This window comes from Lissotriton vulgaris, chromosome 2_1 (genome assembly GCF_964263255.1).
Source record: "Lissotriton vulgaris chromosome 2_1, aLisVul1.2, whole genome shotgun sequence".
Lineage (NCBI taxonomy): Eukaryota > Metazoa > Chordata > Amphibia > Caudata > Salamandridae > Lissotriton > Lissotriton vulgaris.
In genome coordinates, this window is record NC_141687.1 from 1,067,743,181 (window position 1) to 1,067,761,543 (window position 18,363).

General features: G+C 47.5%; 1 protein-coding gene across 3 annotated transcripts in view; it reads right to left on the reverse strand.

Moving 5' to 3' along the window:
- Positions 1 to 18,363, reverse strand: part of BCL9L (BCL9 like) — a 211,520-nt gene that overhangs the window by 53,200 nt on the left and 139,957 nt on the right. For all 3 annotated transcript variants that reach the window (XM_086956744.1, XM_086956741.1, XM_086956742.1), the window contains exon 2: positions 13,867 to 14,208. In XM_086956744.1, the coding sequence (XP_086812870.1) occupies positions 13,867 to 14,161 (295 nt within the window). In that variant the 5' untranslated portion in view covers positions 14,162 to 14,208. The remainder of the gene's footprint in view (positions 1 to 13,866; positions 14,209 to 18,363) is intronic.

An 18,363-nucleotide genomic window follows, 5' to 3' on the forward strand; every position in this document is an offset into this window, starting at 1 on the left:
ATTTCTCGAACATAACTTAAATGGCACTCCCTAAGATGAAAGGAAGAAAGTAATTCATGGCCTGCAGTCCCAGTACATGTTTAGGTAGGCTCTGCAATAACAAAGACCAATGGCTAAGCACCTTAATGCAGTCCCCATAGGCGCACCAGCCTAACGAAGACTAGCAGGTCTGTCACTATGGTTGCTTCCAACTGGAGAGGACTGAAGGGACAACCCATCAACAGATTGGAGGGGTTCATTCATTTGTGCAAATCTTGGATGACACAGTTGAAGATTTGTACCTAGGCTGAAGGAGTTCCCTGATGCTAGAGCCACTACTGACTTAAAATCCAGTGAAGGGTTCTCATCCACCATCTAGTGTGCAGCACCAACAGGATTCATGAGCCCTAAAATGCTCAGAATTTCTGAAATGAGTTTGGTGTCTGCACTAGAAGCTACAGTATCAATTCCCAAATATCAGCAATCCTCTGAGGAGGAGGCAATGCCTTTAGTGTCAAGCATCGTTCCTATGAACATGTGCCTCTATGTCATGGGTACTCTCAAACTTTCTCTCGGGAGCCAAATTTACAGTGTGGTTTGTGTCCGAGGGCCGCATCAGTAGGGGCGGGGTCAGTGGTGGAGGTGGCGGGGCTAGAGCAACAAAAAAAACTGTGACCATGAGGTTGATCACAGGTCCCTGCAGCGGATGCCTTCGTCCACCGAGCCACCAGACCCGGCATACACACATCGGCATACACACATCTCTCTCTCTCTCTTTCTATCTCTCTCTGCTTCCCTCCCTCTCTCTAGCTCTCTCTCTCCCTCTCTCTCACTCCCCGTCTCCCTCCGTCTCACTCACTCTGACTGTCCCACTCCCTCTCTCCCTCTCTCTCGCCGTCGTCTCACTCACTCTGACTGTCTCACTCCCTCTGTCTCTCCGTCTCACTCCCTCTCCCTTCCTCCGTCTCCCCCTCCCTTCCTCGGTGTCCCCTGACTCCCTCTCTCAGTCTCCCTCTCTCAGTCTCCCTCTCTCAGTCTCCCCCTCTCGGTCTCCCCCTCTCGGTCTCCCCCTCTCGGTCTCCCCCTCTCTGTCTCCCTCCCTCTCCCTCTCTATGTCTCCCTTTCCCTTACTCTGTCTCCCCCTGACTCCATATGTCTCCCTCTCTGTCCCTCTCTCTGTCTCCCTCTCTCTGTCTCCCTCTCTCTGTCTCCCTCTCTCTGTCTCCCCCTGTCTCCCTCTCTCAGTCTCCCTCTCCCTGTCTCCCTCCTCCCTCTACGTGTCTCCCTCCTCCCTCTATGTGTCTCCCTCCTCCCTCTCTGTCTCCCTCCTCCCTCTCTGTCTCCCTCCCTCCCCCTCTCTTGGTCTCCCTCCGTCTTCCTCTCCCTCCATCTGTTTGTCTCTCCCCCTCTGTCTCCATCTGTCTGTCTCCATCTGTCTGTCTCCATCTGTCTGTCTCCATCTGTCTGTCTCCATCTGTCTGTCTCCATCTGTCTGTCTCCATCTGTCTGTCTCCATCTGTCTGTCTCCATCTGTCTGTCTCCATCTGTCTGTCTCCATCTGTCTCAATCTGTCTCAATCTGTCTCAATCTGTCTGTCTCCCTCCCTCGGTCTCCATCTGTCTGTCTCCCTCCGTCACCCTCCTCCCTATGTCTCCCTCCATTTCCCTCTCCCTCCGTTTCCCTCCCTTTCCCCCTTCTTCTCCCTCTGTCTTCCTCCCTTCCCCTCTGTCCCTCTCCCTCCCTCTCCCTCTGTTTCCATCCCTCTACCTCCCTCTGTCACCCTCTTCATCTCAGCCTGCCTGTGTGTCAGCCCGGGCTGAGACAGCTTCCCGGGCACACACAGCAGCACCCGAGCACTTCACAGGTCTTTAAAAAGACCATTTGTATGTTAATGAGGCTTTGTTGTATTTCACCTCTTCTTAGGCCCCTGCAGCTCCACTGTGACTATCACTGGAATCACCCGGCGGCCGGCCCCCACAGAGCAGTAGAGTCTCTTAGACTTGCGCTGCAGCAATCAGCAGTGTTTGAAGACACTATTACATTTTTTTTACACGGGTACGATGTCTGCAAGGTCCGCGGGCCGCCAAGGAAGGCTTGCCGGGCTGCTGGCCGTACTATGAGTACCCGTGCTCTATGTGGAGGAAAGAAAGGACTTCTGGGTGTTGATCGTGAAGCACAGGTCATGGTGAGCTGGAGATGTTCCATGACTAGTACAGAAGGCTCTGCTTCTATCAGCCAGTTGTCCAAGTAAGAGAAAACATACACTTGTGACTTCCACAGTGAAGCTGCCATAATGGCCACTCCCTCTGTAAATTCACAGGGAGCAGTCATCAGTCCAATGTCAGGATCATTAAATGGTAGTGCTGAGATCCTGCAGTAAACCTTGGGTGGCCTCTGTGACCGAGTAGGATCGGTAGATGAGTAGGATCGGCAGATGAAAGTATGCATCATAGAGGTCCAGGGACACCTGCCAATTTCCCACATTGATGTTCAGCAAGAGTGGTCTCAGGGGCAGCATCCTAAACTTGCCTTATAGCATGAACAAGTGCAAAGGCATGATCCAGGATGGGTCTCAGATCTGAGGGAGTAAAATCCTAGGCCCTTTTCCTCCATGGGTACCAACTCCAAGGCCTCTTGGTCAGCATGGCAAGGACGTATGCCTCAAGGCATGTGCCAAGATAGCATGTCATGGTGGAAGGAGGAGAAGATAGAACAAGTAGAGTGAAGTCCTTATAAGTTACATGGGTGGTCCATTAATCCATTATGATCATCTCCCAATTGGTGAAGAAAAGGAAGACCACCCCCCCTGGAAGCTAGTGCAGCAGAGTGGTGGGGGAATCAAAAAGGTTTGAGGATGCAGGGCCATGGAAGATGACACTAGTGCTGCTGCTGCTGTTGGTGGTGGTGATGGCATCCACTAGATCCAATTTGCCCCAAAACCTCAATGAATTTCATCATTGAATCACTGAAAAGAGCTCTGGTTTGGAAAATCAGGCACCAACATCAGCGCTAGTTAGGGTCTTAGATATTCCAATGCCGATTCATCTAAGTTGAGTGAATTCTTGGTTGGGGCTGCAAGGTGCCACCTGGGAGTGCTGAAGAGGTAAGCTGGGGAATAACTTTCAAGTTCCATCTTGAAGGAAATTATTAAGATGAAAGATCTGCAGGGGAAAGAATGCACCAGAATTGAGAAGTAATTAGACTACCCGTGACTTGTTGGAGCTCTCATGTCATCTTCTTTACGTCCTTGGATCGTGAAATCATATTGTAGGACAATGCTTGAATGACTGCATGCAAGATCGTGTGCACAATCACTTCCCTAACAAACTATATGTCTACTTGCAAGTTCACTTGCTGGACAGACTGCATAACAGATTACCTCGCCATCCGCATTACAGCATCTGTCATATGTAAGCATCCTGGCTCCCTCCTCTTGTTGCTTTAAGCTCATCTATAAGTGTGGTGACAAAAAAAACACACACACCTTTACTCAGGGGCATGGAATTTAATAAAATATCTACTTGACCATGGGGCAGGTTGCTTCATAAAACTACTTGTCCTATAACAAAATCCACTTGTCCCTTTGGTGCCATGTAGTGTGGCAACAAATTATGGCAGCAATTTCATTATATAAGAGCTCTGATAAAGTCTCTCTGTTTATGCCAGGGCTCATACCATATTAGTGTTTGAATATTTGTTACCCCCTTATGTTGCCACGTTTCCGCAAATCTACAAATTGGGGCAGAAGGTGGCCGTAAGCAATAGTTCCAGAGTTAACATGCCCTTTTGAGTCTGTGCAAACCTACCAACTTGCTTGTTTTAAGGGTTTTCAACAAAACTTCTCTAATCTTTTCTCATACTGAGAAATGTTGGAAATTTACACCTGACAATGGCAGACGTAAACCTTCTTTCAGAGTTGGGGAAAAAAGTGGTTGGAGGGAAAATGAACTTGCAAACACTCAGATCTTCGCACGAGCAACTCTACACATGCAGATTTGCTCATGCTAAAATGCAGTTCACAAATATTTCTAGGAGTACTATTTCTTGTCCTACTTCTGTAAATTCTTGGGAATTCATGAAAGCCGTACAGCTGCACGTAATGCAAGGACATATATCATGAGTGCACTTTTGAGACTTTCTTTAATAATTGGGATCCTAATTTGGTGTTGTGTTGACTGTGACCTTTTGTGTTTATTAAAATTCTATCTCTCTCTGTGTATCAGCTGGCTTCACTGTGAGTAACAGCATTCTGCTCTTTCACAAGGAGCATACCAGCACACAAAGTAGTTTTGTTCAGTGCCAGTAACTACTGTGGCAGTGTGTGCTTTTTGAGACCAAAAACAATTTTTGCTTTTGCCAATGTTTGTTGTAAGGGTGAGGGCACGGCAGCTCCCATACCAATAGGTTTTTAACAAAAACCATGCCAAAACAAATCACACATTGACAAAACTAAAGCTGACCACCAATTTCAGACCTACTAGCTTTTCCAATGCTGGTTTATTTGTGTTTCCCATAATCTTGTTGAAACTGGTTACACTGATTTTCCATTAAGAATATTTTTGGGAAATAGTAGCATGCATCAACATGTTAATAAATGATGCAGCAAATAAATGGTATCTGAAATTTTACAGTAGTTTAGCAAATTGTTTTTCCTGCTTTCATTTTTTATGAATATTTTATTTTGAAAGCAAAGAATCATCAATCTTGTTTTCAAGCTTCTGGAAATATTTGCATCAAATCAGAGAGCATTCTGGGAGCATTATACATAGCCTCACATTGCTAAACTTTTAAAATGTGTGTACACATTTTTATACTGGAATCACTGTCAATAGTGCAGTCAGAGCTTACAACATTTACTTTAAGGGCTCACCCTAATAATAAAGGCTTTCAATTAACGAACCATAAAAACATGTCTGAACTGCATTAACAAATAGACAAAAATATTATCTAAACTGCAGACAGTGCCCCTCCCTGCTCCATAATCTGATACTGCAAACTGGCAGCCAAAGAGTTTGTGCTGCAGGGGGTTGGGCCTACTTGTCCCAAGGACAAAATACACATGCAAACTTGATGACCTTGACCCCCAAACAATATGTCCGGAGCGTCGGGCTATAGGAATTCGCTTAACTACACCGGAAAGTGGTTCAATGTCTTATGGTAGGAAGAGCTATATAAAGTCAAGTATAACACAACACACACATGCATGTGTGTGTGTATGTGCAGTTGCTACCTGTACTGTGCGTGCTGCTCCTTCCGCCAGTGATGCAATCTGTGTGCTGCTATCTGAGCTGTGAGGGCTGCTACTAGTCATATTGTAGGAGTGCCGCTGTTTGCCGTACTGTGTGTGCTTCTGCTAGCTGTACTATCTGATGTTGCTAGACTTTTTTTGTGCTTATGCATGTTTTTGTGTGTGCAACTGTTAGCCATACTGTGTTTGTATGCTGCTGCTAGCTATAATGTGTATGGATAGCAATACTGTGCTTGTGTTGCTACTAGACATACTATACTTACATGCTTCTGCAAGCAGTACTGTACCTATGTGTTGCTAACATTACTGTATGTGTGATGCTGCAAGCTGTATTGTGCACGTTTGCTGCAGCTAGCAAGATGGTGTGTTCCGTCGCTAACTGTAGTGTACGTGTGCGGTTGTCAACTGTTAGTCATACAGTGTGTGCATACTTCTATCCATTCTCTGTGTGCTGCTGCTATGCATACTGTATGTGTTACTGTTGGCTGGAGTGTAGATGTGGTGTCTAGCTATACTGTACTTGTGATTTTCTTCATGCAATACTGTATGTGTCTGCTGCTGAAAGCAGCGCTGTGTTTTACTGCTAGCAGTACTGTTTGTTTACTGCTGCTAGCTGTACTGCAGCGATACAAAAGGGGATGATGGACGGAGCGTTTGAGCAAATAAAACACTCACCCCCAGTCAACTGATCTGGGTTTAATCCATCACCATTCTTTAACTCACTCAGCCACCCCAGTTCAGACATAGCCATATGCAAATCAGTCTGACCCTGTGCCTCATGGGAACAGTCCAGCCCGAACTGCTTGGCAGATTAAACCCAGATCAGTTGACTGGAGGTGAGTGTTTGATTTGCTCAAACGCTCCGTCCATCATCCCCTTTTGTATCGCTAGCTGTACTGCATGCATATATTACGACTAGGAGGTGAGAGAATGCACGTGTGTATGTGCACATATTTGTGCTGCTACTAGCTCTACTATGTGCTCTGTGTGTGCTCGGGATGGCTGCAGCACATGCTGTACCTATTTTGAATGTAAAGAAGCATGCAAAGATGTTGCCGCTGTTGTATGCATTCTGTATCTGATGGATATGTACTTTACTGCTGTGCTAGCAGAACACGCACATATATACAATAGCAAAGCTTGAACTTATTTTATTTTATAGTTTAATATAGCTCTAGCTAGACCCGAAGGTATCAGTGCGCTTTACATATTCTGCAAAGAAGTTTGCTCGAGATACATGTGAGGATTCGTGTGGGTTGTAACAGTCGACTAAAGAGTGTACAACAATATAGCATTAAGGTAAACAGTCAGGAAACATAAATAATGATATAGCATTAAAGTAATGACATTAGTGTCCAGGGCGGAGGAAAGAGCTAGCAACGGGAGGAATCCGGTATTCTTCTTTCAGTGCAGAAGGGTGGAATGGTTTGGAATGCCAGAGTTTCAGTGGCGGGAATTGGAAGGTGTCATTCAGGCATACTGATCACAGTCAACAAACCCATACGTTTGATCATCCACTTGGGTGGCAAAGTCCACCCAGCTATGGGTAGGGATGACTTGTTTCAAACTATAAAGGAATGCCTCACTGACTTGGCCAGGACCATGGATGCCACAGAACTGGTATGGTCAGAAATAATGTGATTCTTATTGGTGTAAAGAAATGTTTGTATATGTAATGTTCACGATGTATACTTGTTATCTATGCTGTACTGCTGCTGTGTGAGGTACTGGATTTGCGAGTGTGAATGTGCATGTAAATCTGTGCGTAAATGTTCGTGTAAGTGTGTTGGCGGGTGTTGTGAAGGATCCCGCGGTGGAGCTGCCACATGTATTTTTCTGTGTTTAAGGGCATCTGAGATTGCTGCAGCCACCTTAATAAATCTTTTTTTTTTACTTCAAATCTTTTTACTATACAAAAGCCAAAAGTATTGGTAAAGTGACTCAAAAGTATGTTTCATATTGAACGATATGGGTTATAACTGTAGGCTCCAGTTCCATTCTGAGTGATGGTTATAAAAGGCCTCTGTGAGAAATAGCAGAAGAGATAGTTGGTCTTCTCAACTTTTTTCAATTAGAAGTAACACCTCATCTTGAGTAACCTTCCAGAAGACGGACCATATCCGGTAATCTCTTTGGTATTCGCTGAATTTCCTTTCTTGCCCCCTCTGGCTCAGTACTTTTCCCTGCTACAGCACTCTGCTGCTTTGCAGTCAGGGTCATGGTGTAGGAATCCCACATGTACATTCATGAAACATATTTTTATTTGTTTTGTGTTTAAATACACTGCTTGCTTTGCGGGGTAATATGCAACTAAAAAAGTGACGTTGGTGGGGAAGCACACTATTTGTAGTACAAACCTTTTCAAAGACTATGTAAAACCATTCAAGCACACACATCACTGCTTTTACAATTGCAATTTTAGAACAATGTAAACAAGCACTGGCAAAGTGCATAGGTCGAGGAGTGGCTACCAGCCTTTTTGCCTTTATGAATGCCCGTTTTGTTTTTGGAAAACTTTATTGTTGCGGTGCTGCCAGGCCCGCCACAATCTAAAAGCCACTACTCAATCTAAAAAAAAAGACTGGCTAATAAAAAAAATATTTGTTTGGTTTCAAAAAGCACACGTTGGCAGAGGCGGCTCCTCCACAATGGCGGAGGAGCGTGGCCCCACTGCCTGGCTCAGTGCCAGCAAATGAAAAATAAAACAATGCTAGAACATAGTTTTATTTTTCTTCATCTGCTGACTCTGAGCTAGCGCTGTAGGGAGGGGCGGGGTTGAGGCATGGGAGGGGGAAGGAGGAGTGCTATGTGCACTCCCTAAAGGCGCATATGTGTTTGGCCGGCTGTCTCAGGCCGCCCAAGACACACATGTGCAGTTTCTCCAGCCCGGCTGCACGGAACAGCCGGCTGGAGAAACCCCACAGACTCCCTGGTCTGAGCGGAGCGTCTTTCTAGCCTGCTCATGCCAATGCCCCGCTGCTCTGCAGCACGGGATTTGGATGGGAGTATGTCCCAGGGGTTGCTGAGACTAAGAAGAGAGGAGGTGTGACGTGGCCGGCAGCTTCAGGTAAGTTCTTTGTAAAAAAATTAAATTATTTATTACGCCCCTCCCCCCCCCCCACCAGGACACCCCTCCCACGTTCCCTCAACCTGCCCCACCACTCTTTGTTTGTGTTTGTGGCGGCCCCGCGCACGTTGGCATGGTAGTCTGTGGCACTAAGGGAACTACTTTCTGTTTCAATGTGCTCCTTGAGAAATGATGGAATGCCGTCACTCACAGCGAAGTTATCCAATGGTTGACGTGGGCTGGCCCTTGCTGTGGGGGGTGTGAATGGCAGAGCAATATGTTATGTTATGTTATTTATATTTTTATAGCGCACAGCTGCCCCAGCAAAGGGGCGTCCTGGCGCTTTGACAGGCACTATAACATAACACACAATAAAAGAAAGGGACAACTATTCGGAGACGGGAAACAAGAAGGTTTTAATCGCCTGCCTAAAGGCGAGCAAGTCATCAAGAGCTCGGATGCGCACCGGAAGCGAGTTCCATAACCCTGCCGCGAGCACCCGAAAGGAACGGCCACCCATTCTGCTCAATTTAAAACGGGGGCAAACTGCCAGGTGGAGCGCCTCAGATCTCAAAGATCTCAGAGGAATATAAGGAGTGAGTAAATTGGCAAGTGCCGGCGGCGAGGAAGATTTCAAAATTTTAAAGGCCAGGCACAGCGCTTTGAACTTAATTCGCTGTCTGACCGGGAGCCAGTGTAGGGCCACGATGGTACCAGACACTGAGCAATGTCTGGGGAGGCCCACAATGGCCCGTGCCGCGGCGTTTTGCACCCTTTGGAGCCTAGAGGCCTCCGCCTGATTCATCCCTAACATCAGCGAGCTGCCATAGTCCAGCCGAGATAAAATTGATGCCTGGACCACAAGCTGTCTGGTAGGGGGATCAAAATACTTTAAGACCGGCCTTATGCCCCGCAGGATGCCATAGCACGTGGCAGCCACCTTCTTGGTATGATCCATAAAAGTGAGCGCAGGGTCCAGCCAAATGCCTAGATTTTTCACTCCAGAGGCTGGAATCGGAGTGACGCCCAACTCTGGTGGCCACCACTGGTTTCCCCACAGCTCAGCGTGCTTCCCTAATACCACCACCTCAGTTTTGGTGGCATTCAACTGAAGGCAGTTGGTGCAAAGCCAGCTTGCTACTGCCACAAGACCCGCTCGGAATCTGGGGGCCTCCACCTCAGGGTCTCCACTAAGTGTCACCGCTAGCTGTGTGTCATCAGCATATGAGGTCATCGTCAAACCCCACTGTTTGACGACTGCAGCTAACGGTTTCACATAGAGGTTGAACATTGTGGGGCTCAACGAGGAGCCCTGTGGGACTCCCAGCTCCAAGGAATGGGTGGTGGATTGGCCTGGTGGTATTGCCACTTTAAAGGTTCGATCCGATAAAAATGATCGAAACCACTGGAGAGCGATGTCAGTAACTCCAGCTTCCTGTAAGCGTTGGATCAGTATATGGTGGGACACAGTATCGAAAGCAGCGCTTAGGTCTAATAACAAAAGCGCTGCTGTACGTCCAGAGTCAAGTACCTGGCGAAGATGTTCCGTGATGTAAAGTAATGCCGTCTCGGTACTGTGTCCTGGCCGGAAGCCATTCTGACTGGGATCCAATATCTGGTTACGAGCCAGATGCTCAGACAGAACAGAGTTGACGTGGGCTTCCGTTACTTTAGCTATCCAAGGCAATAGGGATATAGGTCGGTAATTTTCTGGCAGCCGAGGGTCAGAGTTGGCCTTTTTTAAGATAGGTGTAACCACTGCCTGTTTCCAGGCAGTGGGTACCGTTCCGTTGGACAATGACATATTGATAAGGTTCAATATGGGAGCTCGGCACAGCGGGGAAAGTGTGCTGATAAAGGCTGGCTTCAGCGGGTCTAGAGGAGAACCTGATTTAACCCTAAGGCTAAGCCTGTCAAAGGTCTCAATGGACAAGTCTGGTAGAATAGCCAGGGTCTCATATCCCACCGTGTCGGGGTCAGTTACCTCTGGATTCGGGCGGCATGTATCAAATCCTTGGTAAATTTTTTCCACTTTCTCCAAGAAAAAAGTGGCCAGATTTTCACAGTCGGAGTCTGTGCAAATCACCTCCGAGGTGGCTCTTTTTTTCATAAGGTCCTTCAGGACCTTAAAGATCAGTTTAGATGGATTGGAACTGGTTGCAAATTCCTGAGCATAAAATGCGGCCCGTGCTCTGCAGATAGCCCTGTGATAGAGCTTCAGATCAGCGAAATACCGAATTTTCAGAGCAGGATCATAAGATCTTCTCCATTCCCTCTCTGTTTTTCGGCAAGATTTTTTCAGCTCTGCAAGGGACTCATTATACCAAGGGCTAGGTGTTTTTGCCCGGCCTTTCGACCACCGCAGAGGTATAAGAGAGTCAAGAGCATCGGTGATCCAAGTGCAGAACTGTTGGTAGCCTTGGTCCACATTAACAAAGGCGCTCAAAGGTTTCTGTTCCAGTAAACTGTAAAACTCTTCAAGTTTGAGCTTATGCCAAAGCCTTTTTAAAATAGGTCTGTCCACCAATATGAAAGGCTTATTGTGGACCGGACAAAAGGCTTCCACTAGCAAATGATCCGTCCATCCCATCTGCCTCGGGTCTGACATCTTCACCCCCTCAAGCGTGGTAAAATAGGGGTCCAAAATATGGCCCCCTGAGTGGGTAGAAAGGGTGACAAGCTGGATGAGTTGAAGAGCTTCAAGATCCGCCAGCAGAGTGTTCACGGTTGTGGATGACCCATTATCAAAATGGATATTAAGGTCCCCCATGATGTTGAAATTCGCACAACCGAGCGCTATAGGGCTAACCATATCGGCCAGCGCGGACTTGAAGACAGAATCATTGCCGGGAGGGCGGTAGATGAGCATACCGCTGAACGTAAAATGATGGCTAAAAGCAACTTTGAAGATAGCACTTTCACATGCGGGCAGTCCCGAAAGTTTCCATTCAGCCGGAAAACAGGATTTAACTGCCATGGCGATACCACCTCCTCTTGTGGCCCTGTTGGACGTAAAGACCGTGTAGTTCTGAGGAAAGGCTAGATTCAGAATAGCAGAGTCTGAATCCTGAAGCCAGGTTTCGGTCAGTAAGAAGAGATCAGGATCATCTTTCTCAATCAGTTCATGAATGGACTGGTGGTGTTTGACCAGAGACCTGACATTTAAGCACCAGATCCGAGGATCCCGAGACGCAGCACACTTGCGTATGATGGGAGTAGCGTCTTCCAGGGAGCGGATCTTAGTAGGGCTCGTGAGTGACCAGCCCTTACAGGCACAGCTATATGGGCCTGCTAATGGGTCAACAGGCTTGCATAAACATACCCTGGTCCTTTGCCCTATAGCCAACAGCTCTGACCGTGTATAAAACAACATACCGCCAAGGACTGCAGAGATCCACGACGAAGGGGACCAGGACCTGCCCCGCCTCGCGCTACCTCGACGCGGACGAGCGCAGACGGGCAGGACTCTGGCACGACTCCGGCTAAGCGACGGCGTCCCGACCTGCGCGTCCCGCTGCGCGGGAGAGGGAAGCTTTAAGTAGGGCCACCAATCCCAGCTCGAGCGCGAGGACGCTCCAAGATGGCGCCCGATTCTCTAACCTTAGCCCAACACAAAATGGCGCCCACAGTGGACCACCCCCGGGACCCAAACCCGCCAAACGGCGGTGAAGGAGCCAATTTAAATGCGGAATGAGGGAGGGGGCGAGACCCAGCTAAAAGCAGGGGAAAAGTGCAGCAAGTCAATATCAAAAGCAAATAGATGAAGCATTCTTTCTGAAAGCTTCTACAAGTAAGTAATGGGTTTAATTTTAATAAAATCAAAATGTTTTGGTAATGCCAAAGCTATTAAAACAGGCTGTGCGCTTGATGGTAGCAGCAGCATTCACACCCCTGGTTGCAAGACAGCTGCATGTCTGTGAGGTCAGCTCTCAGCGGGACTGGGACTTGACAGACCCACTTTTTCAGAAGATATCTAATGTGAACTGTGGCCCTCGCAGAGCAGTGGAACTCCTGGTGCAGTGAATAATGTGTGCATATGGCTTCTTACAAATCTTCAGAATGCTCTTAACCAACTTACTGAAGAGAGAGAAAAGGACTCAGGCCGCTGAGACTCTATGGAACCTCACTGCAAACATTAAGCCTATTTTCGTACGTGCAGTCATCAGATTGGTCTAGTTTGAACAAGAGTACCCCTCAAAACCGATGCCACAATAGAATTTAGAAGTTCTTTTCCATGATGAAAGTCTGGTTGAGCGGAATGCGTGGTTACAGTGCCACTGCAAGGATGTCGAGGGCCCCCAGATTGGTCTAAATAAGGTGCAGCAGTGGCCCCATCTCACCCGGATTACTGGTCTTCAAGTTCTATACTCCACCTATCTCTCTCTCTCTCGTCTTCCTTTCTCAACCCCTGGCTCTTCTCATTTCCTTCGATCCTTTTACGCTCTTCTTCCTATCCTCTTCCTCGCCCCATCACCTGTCTCCCACTCGTCTTTATTTCCTTCCTCCTTTCTCTCCCAACGTCCTTATTTCTGTCCATTTTACTCATCCTTATTTCCTTCTCCTATTCTGACGCGTTTTCCTCTGTTCTTTTACCTTCTCCTTCATTCCTTTTCTCCTTTATTTCTTCCTCATTCTGCACTCCTGTATCGCTTTCCCTTCCACTCTCCCTACAGAGGACACATTGAGCCCAAGCATGCTCGGAGTTTTAAAAAATCTTATCAGGAAGCCCGTAAAATAACTTGAGCTGGTGCAGGGCAGACTTGCCCCTCTGCCTCCTCTGAGCCCCGGTGCCACTGCTCCAGATGCAGAACTGGTGGCTACGCCCCTGGCGGTTGGGGTGACCTGGGAGGGAGGGTTGCAAGGGGGGGGTTTAATGATCGAATTGTCTTGGATTCTACTCCACTATTTGCAGGGCTCGAGTCGAGGGTACACGCAGGTTCACGGCGTCCACCCACTATTTTTACAGGGTGGACGCCGTCCCCCCCTGCCAATAAGGTAGGCCCCACAGAAATATGTTGAACTTGTCGCAGTGTAAGACACGGGACACGTTCAGCAGCGCCTGCACGTTGTCTGCTTTCCATTCCCAGCAGCAACGTGCTGGCAGCGAGGGAGCCTTTTTGCACCTCAGGCTGGGCCGAAGTTAAGGGGCCATAGGGGATCCTTTTGCTTGTGTATGCTGACTGGGGGCCGCCTGGAACCTCACACCTAAATATAAATGCCACAGAGGGAAACTAAGGCACACAGCTTGACTTCTCTTCACAGGTACTTAAGAGAGGAATGCTTTTGCCTTTGTTCTGTCCCTGTACATAAATGCAGACACTGTAAGACTGTTAGATGGGTTAGTCTGTCTCAGTATTTACACGAATAATTTAAATAGCACTATTTTATCTCTTTTATAGCGCTACGTCGTGACGTCATGAGGTAATTTGCATGCTGTCTTACTTGGTCAGTCCCACCATATCTTTTTATAGGACTATATACCATGAGATAAGCACGTGAGAGGTGTGGCAACGGCGTGGCTGTTTCGAAGGGTGAAACTAGCTGTCACTGAAAGTGCGCAGTGAGACCTTACCTTTCGTTTCAGGGTCCCCCAAGGGGTTCCCTACTTCCCGCTGCTCTCCCGAATCCACCGACACGCTCCTCTCGCGCTTCCCTTTCCCCTTCAGGGGGCCGAAGGCCGTCACCCCGGCCTGACTGGCATTCAGTCCCGAGTTGCCGGGAGAAATTTGGTTGGCTTTGGCGCCATGGTTTCCCACGCCCTTGGGTCCCAGGTTGCACGTGGGGCCTTGGCTCACATTCTGCAGCTGGGCTGGAGCCGTCGTGTTCGCCGTCTTCCCATGGTTGGTCAGTTTATTGTCGGGGTGCATTTGATTGGATGAAGCTGCCCGAAGCTGCTGGCCTTCGTTTGGAGCACCTGGGGAGGTAGGAAAGGACACAACACACAATTAGACTGGAAAGATTTCCGACTCATCGAAGTGTCAAACACTCCAACCAAGTTAACATTTCTTGCTCCCCACTGCCGCTAATAAACAGACCACAACGCTTGTAGCATGAAAGAAGAAGGGGGTTGGAGCAGAACAGGTGCAACTGCACTAACCTTACTATATTCCATCGCTAACAGGCAACTTCGCAACATTTACTGTCTTAGAGCAACGAGGCAACTGCGTATCACCGACATTAATGCATATGGAGGCAACTACATGAGCCCTGTATTACAGCAAAGTGAGGCGATTACACGACTTCTACTGTACCACAGCACAGACAGACAACTTCTTATTACAAAACAGCAGGACATCTGCATAAGTATTACTTTATTATGGCGTTGAGAGGCAACTGCATCACTCCTACTGCATTACAGCACAGAAAGCCAACACATATGGTCTATTACATCACAGCACAGAGGGGCAAATACATAGCCTTTATTAAGTGAGGTCAGACATCTGCATATGTGCCACATTAGCCCCTGAACTGATGCCCAGTGCTGATCCCTTTTTGGCTTTTTGGGGTAGTATGCGCTTACAGCTCCATAACTTTTTCTCCACACAAGGGATCCACGCCAAATTTGTGTTCTTTTTTTAAACATTGTGGGGATTCTAAAAGTACCCAGGGTTTGAGTATTCTCCTGGAAGGAACCAAGAAAATAGGCAAAATATAGCTGAATTTTGATTGGGTTGGGGGGGGGGGGAGGGGTTTAGGGGGGTTTAGAAAGAAAGTGCTCCGGATAGAAATGTCTGCTTTTCCATAAAAATGGAATCAACAAATGGTTTGCTGTGCTAAAAGGATCACCCTCCCAGAGTATGCAGAGCTGAAATAAAAAAAATATGTATTTACCACAGTTTGGGCATTTTTCCAAAAGGTAGCTCATTTTTTCTTTTTTTTGTGCTCTCAACATACTTCAATTTGAGGTGGATACCAGTGTGAAACCTACGGATGATCCAGAAAAGCTAGAGATTTCTCATAAGTAAGCAACCTTCCAAATTCAGCAAGGGGTCATATGGGTAGATCCCTAAAGGATTTTCCAAAAAACTAACTGTTGAAATAAAGAAATATTAAAAAGGAGTAGGGAAAAACGGCCATTTATTTTTCATCTGTAACATTTTGTCACAATAGCCGATTTACAAAAGCAATATACCATTACGTCAGCTAGACCACTTCTGATTGCAGGGAAATTTAGGGTTTGTCGGATCTCCAAGAACCCAAGGTACCTAAAGCCAATAACTGAGCTTCACCATACAATGGAGGATAGAAGGTTGGGGGCGACAGTTGGAGTTTCTGGTGGACTGTAGTGCAAAAAGGTTGTGCTACTGACTACCAATAAAGTCTAAGATAACCTACCTGTTGCGGTTTAGTTTCTGGTACTACAGCATTGTGTTTCTATATAGCGTGGCCATCTGTGCGCGCTTCAATAGGCATGCATATGTGCGTTTGGTACGGGGCTGCACATGTAAAGTCTTGAGTTCCTACAATTACTGACAGATTGCTTTATGTTATAAGTAGGCCTTTTGATAACGGTTAGCCCCCTGCACTATGTTTGGTGATCAGTCTTGCTTAGCCTTGAGCGCCAGAATGCTTCTAATGAAGCAGCTGTTCCCTGTACAAATGTTTTTTGATTGATTGATAGATTGTGTACCAAGTACAGACCAATTTATATGGTGAAATACGTAGAGTGAAAAATGGCACAAGATATTAAGTTTAGGAGAAGTGCTTAATTGCACATCTCTGAATGTGTGGGTACCAGTACTAGCATATGATTTAGAGGGTATTTTTCAAATGTCAAACTGGCTTGCATTTTGAAGGCACAAATGCAGTGAAATCCAATTGGTAATAACAAATGCTCTACTATTCTATGCACCGACAGGTCTTTCAATAAAAATTATACCCCAGTTGTGTGGGTAGACCTAGTGCCAGCGGGAGGAAAGGGCCCAAAAGGCAACATGAATACATCACATTTTTTCCACTCAAAACTGATCTTTTTTTTTTGCAAAGTGGGTAGCTGTGGAATCTGGGACCTAGCTCAGCCAGCACCAAGAGAGACCAAGCAAACTGGCACATTTTTAAAAACTGGAACATATGGGGGAATCCAGGGTGGGGTGACTTGTTTGGCTCTCACCAGGTTTTTTTTACCCATTATGCCTTGTAAACCTCAAACTTTAACAAAAGAAATACATTTTCCTCACATTTCTCTAATGGAACGTTCGGGAATCTGCCAAGAGCCAAAAACTTAATTCCACCCACCATTCACCCAAGTTTCCAAATAAAAATGGTGCCTCACTTCTGTGGCCTAGTGTCAACAACAGAAAACAACCCAAAATGCAATATGGTTACATCACATTTTCCACTCAAAACTGACCCTTTTTTTTCAAAGTGGGTAGCTGTGGATTTTGGGCCACTGCTCTTCTGGCACCTAGGGAAACCTTGCAAAACTGTGCATTTCTTAAAAGTAGACAACTAGGGTAGTATACAGGTGCCTGACTTATGTGGCTCTCAGTAGGTAATTTTACCCAGAAGCCCTTGGAAACCTTAAACTTTGGAAAAAGGCACACATTTTCCTCACATTTCGGTAACGGTAAGCTCTGCAATCTGCAGGGAGCTACATATTTCCTATCATATCTCCTACCACTCTGAGTCCCAACTTGTCCCCCCGATAATAACGGTACCCCACTTGTGTGGGTGGGCCATGCCACCAAAAGGCCCTTAAGTGCTACATTGAGAGATAAGCAACTGGGGTAGCTGCAGTATTTGGGACTGTGCTGTGGTGCCATCCATGCAAATCTACAAACTACAGACACTTTTGAAAACTAGACCACAGGAGAATTTCAGGGTGGTGTGCCTTGATATTTCGCATGAGGGTTTCTTACCCAGTGCCCAGCAAACCTCAAACTTTGTCGGAAATCACAATTGTCATTACATTTCTGTGATGGAAACTTCCAAAATCCACAGGAATCCACAACATTTCTACCACCGAGCGTTACCCCACTTGTGCCAATAAATACGCTGTGCCACTTGTGTGGCTGCGACTAGTACCCACAACAGATACAGATCTAACCAAGGTCAATGGGTGCCCAAGGTCAATAGGAGCCCCTGCGACGAAACTCCCACTGACCTTGGCTAGATCCGTTCTTGTCACAGGCACTGGCAGTGGTGCAACGTTTTTTTGGGGCAAACCTCCTGTTTGCCCTGGGGAGTGGGTTGTTCCTTTTGGTGTTGGGTGGGGGGGGGGGGGGGTAGCCAGTGCAATAGTGCAACACCTGCACCACTTTCTTTTGCCCCAAAGACAACATCACTGGTGGCCGGAAGTCTACTGGGCTGTGGGGTGAGGCAGAGCATGGGCCCATGCCGAACCCAAACTAATATTGCATAAATGCATTTCCTGGGGTTTAGTGGGCTTTCTGCCACCAGACCCTCCAGCATCTGGCAGATTTGTAGGAATAATGGTCATCCACTAGGATGACCGCCAGCATATTCTTTTGGGGGGTGGGGTTATGTTCCAGGTGTCTAGGGAGTTTTCTGCACCCCCCCCCCCCCCGGGCAGAGTGTGGGTAAACACCCCGTATTTTCACTGGGGCAGCAAAACTGCCAGCATATATTTTGTGTCGGGGGCATGGGCATGCCCATGATAGGCAGCCCCACCCCCTGTATTTTATGTTTCTGGTGTCTAGTGGGGATTGGCAGGGCCGGACTGGGAACTAAAACCGGCCCTGGCAAAGTGCTCAGCCGACACCCGCTCCCCTCCCCCGGGGGGAGGGGGGCCGGCCGCGCTCTTTGCCAGGGTCGGTTTTCGGCCGATTTTGTTACAGGGCCAAAAACGGCCCTGTAACTAAAACGGCCCCCAGGGGCCCCAAACAGGCCCCCACCCGTGCAGCCCACCGGGGGATTGCCCGGTGCCCGCAACGGCCAGTCCGGGCCTGGGGATTGGGGGTAATCACCCCCAGCTGCCCCATGAGGGGCAGAAAGAAATGGCAGCATATATATTTTGTTTTAAACATCCTTGGTGTTTAGTCAACTTTCTGCCCACGAGGTGGTCAGATTGAGAGTATTCACTCCCATCTGCCCCCTTCGGGGGGCCATA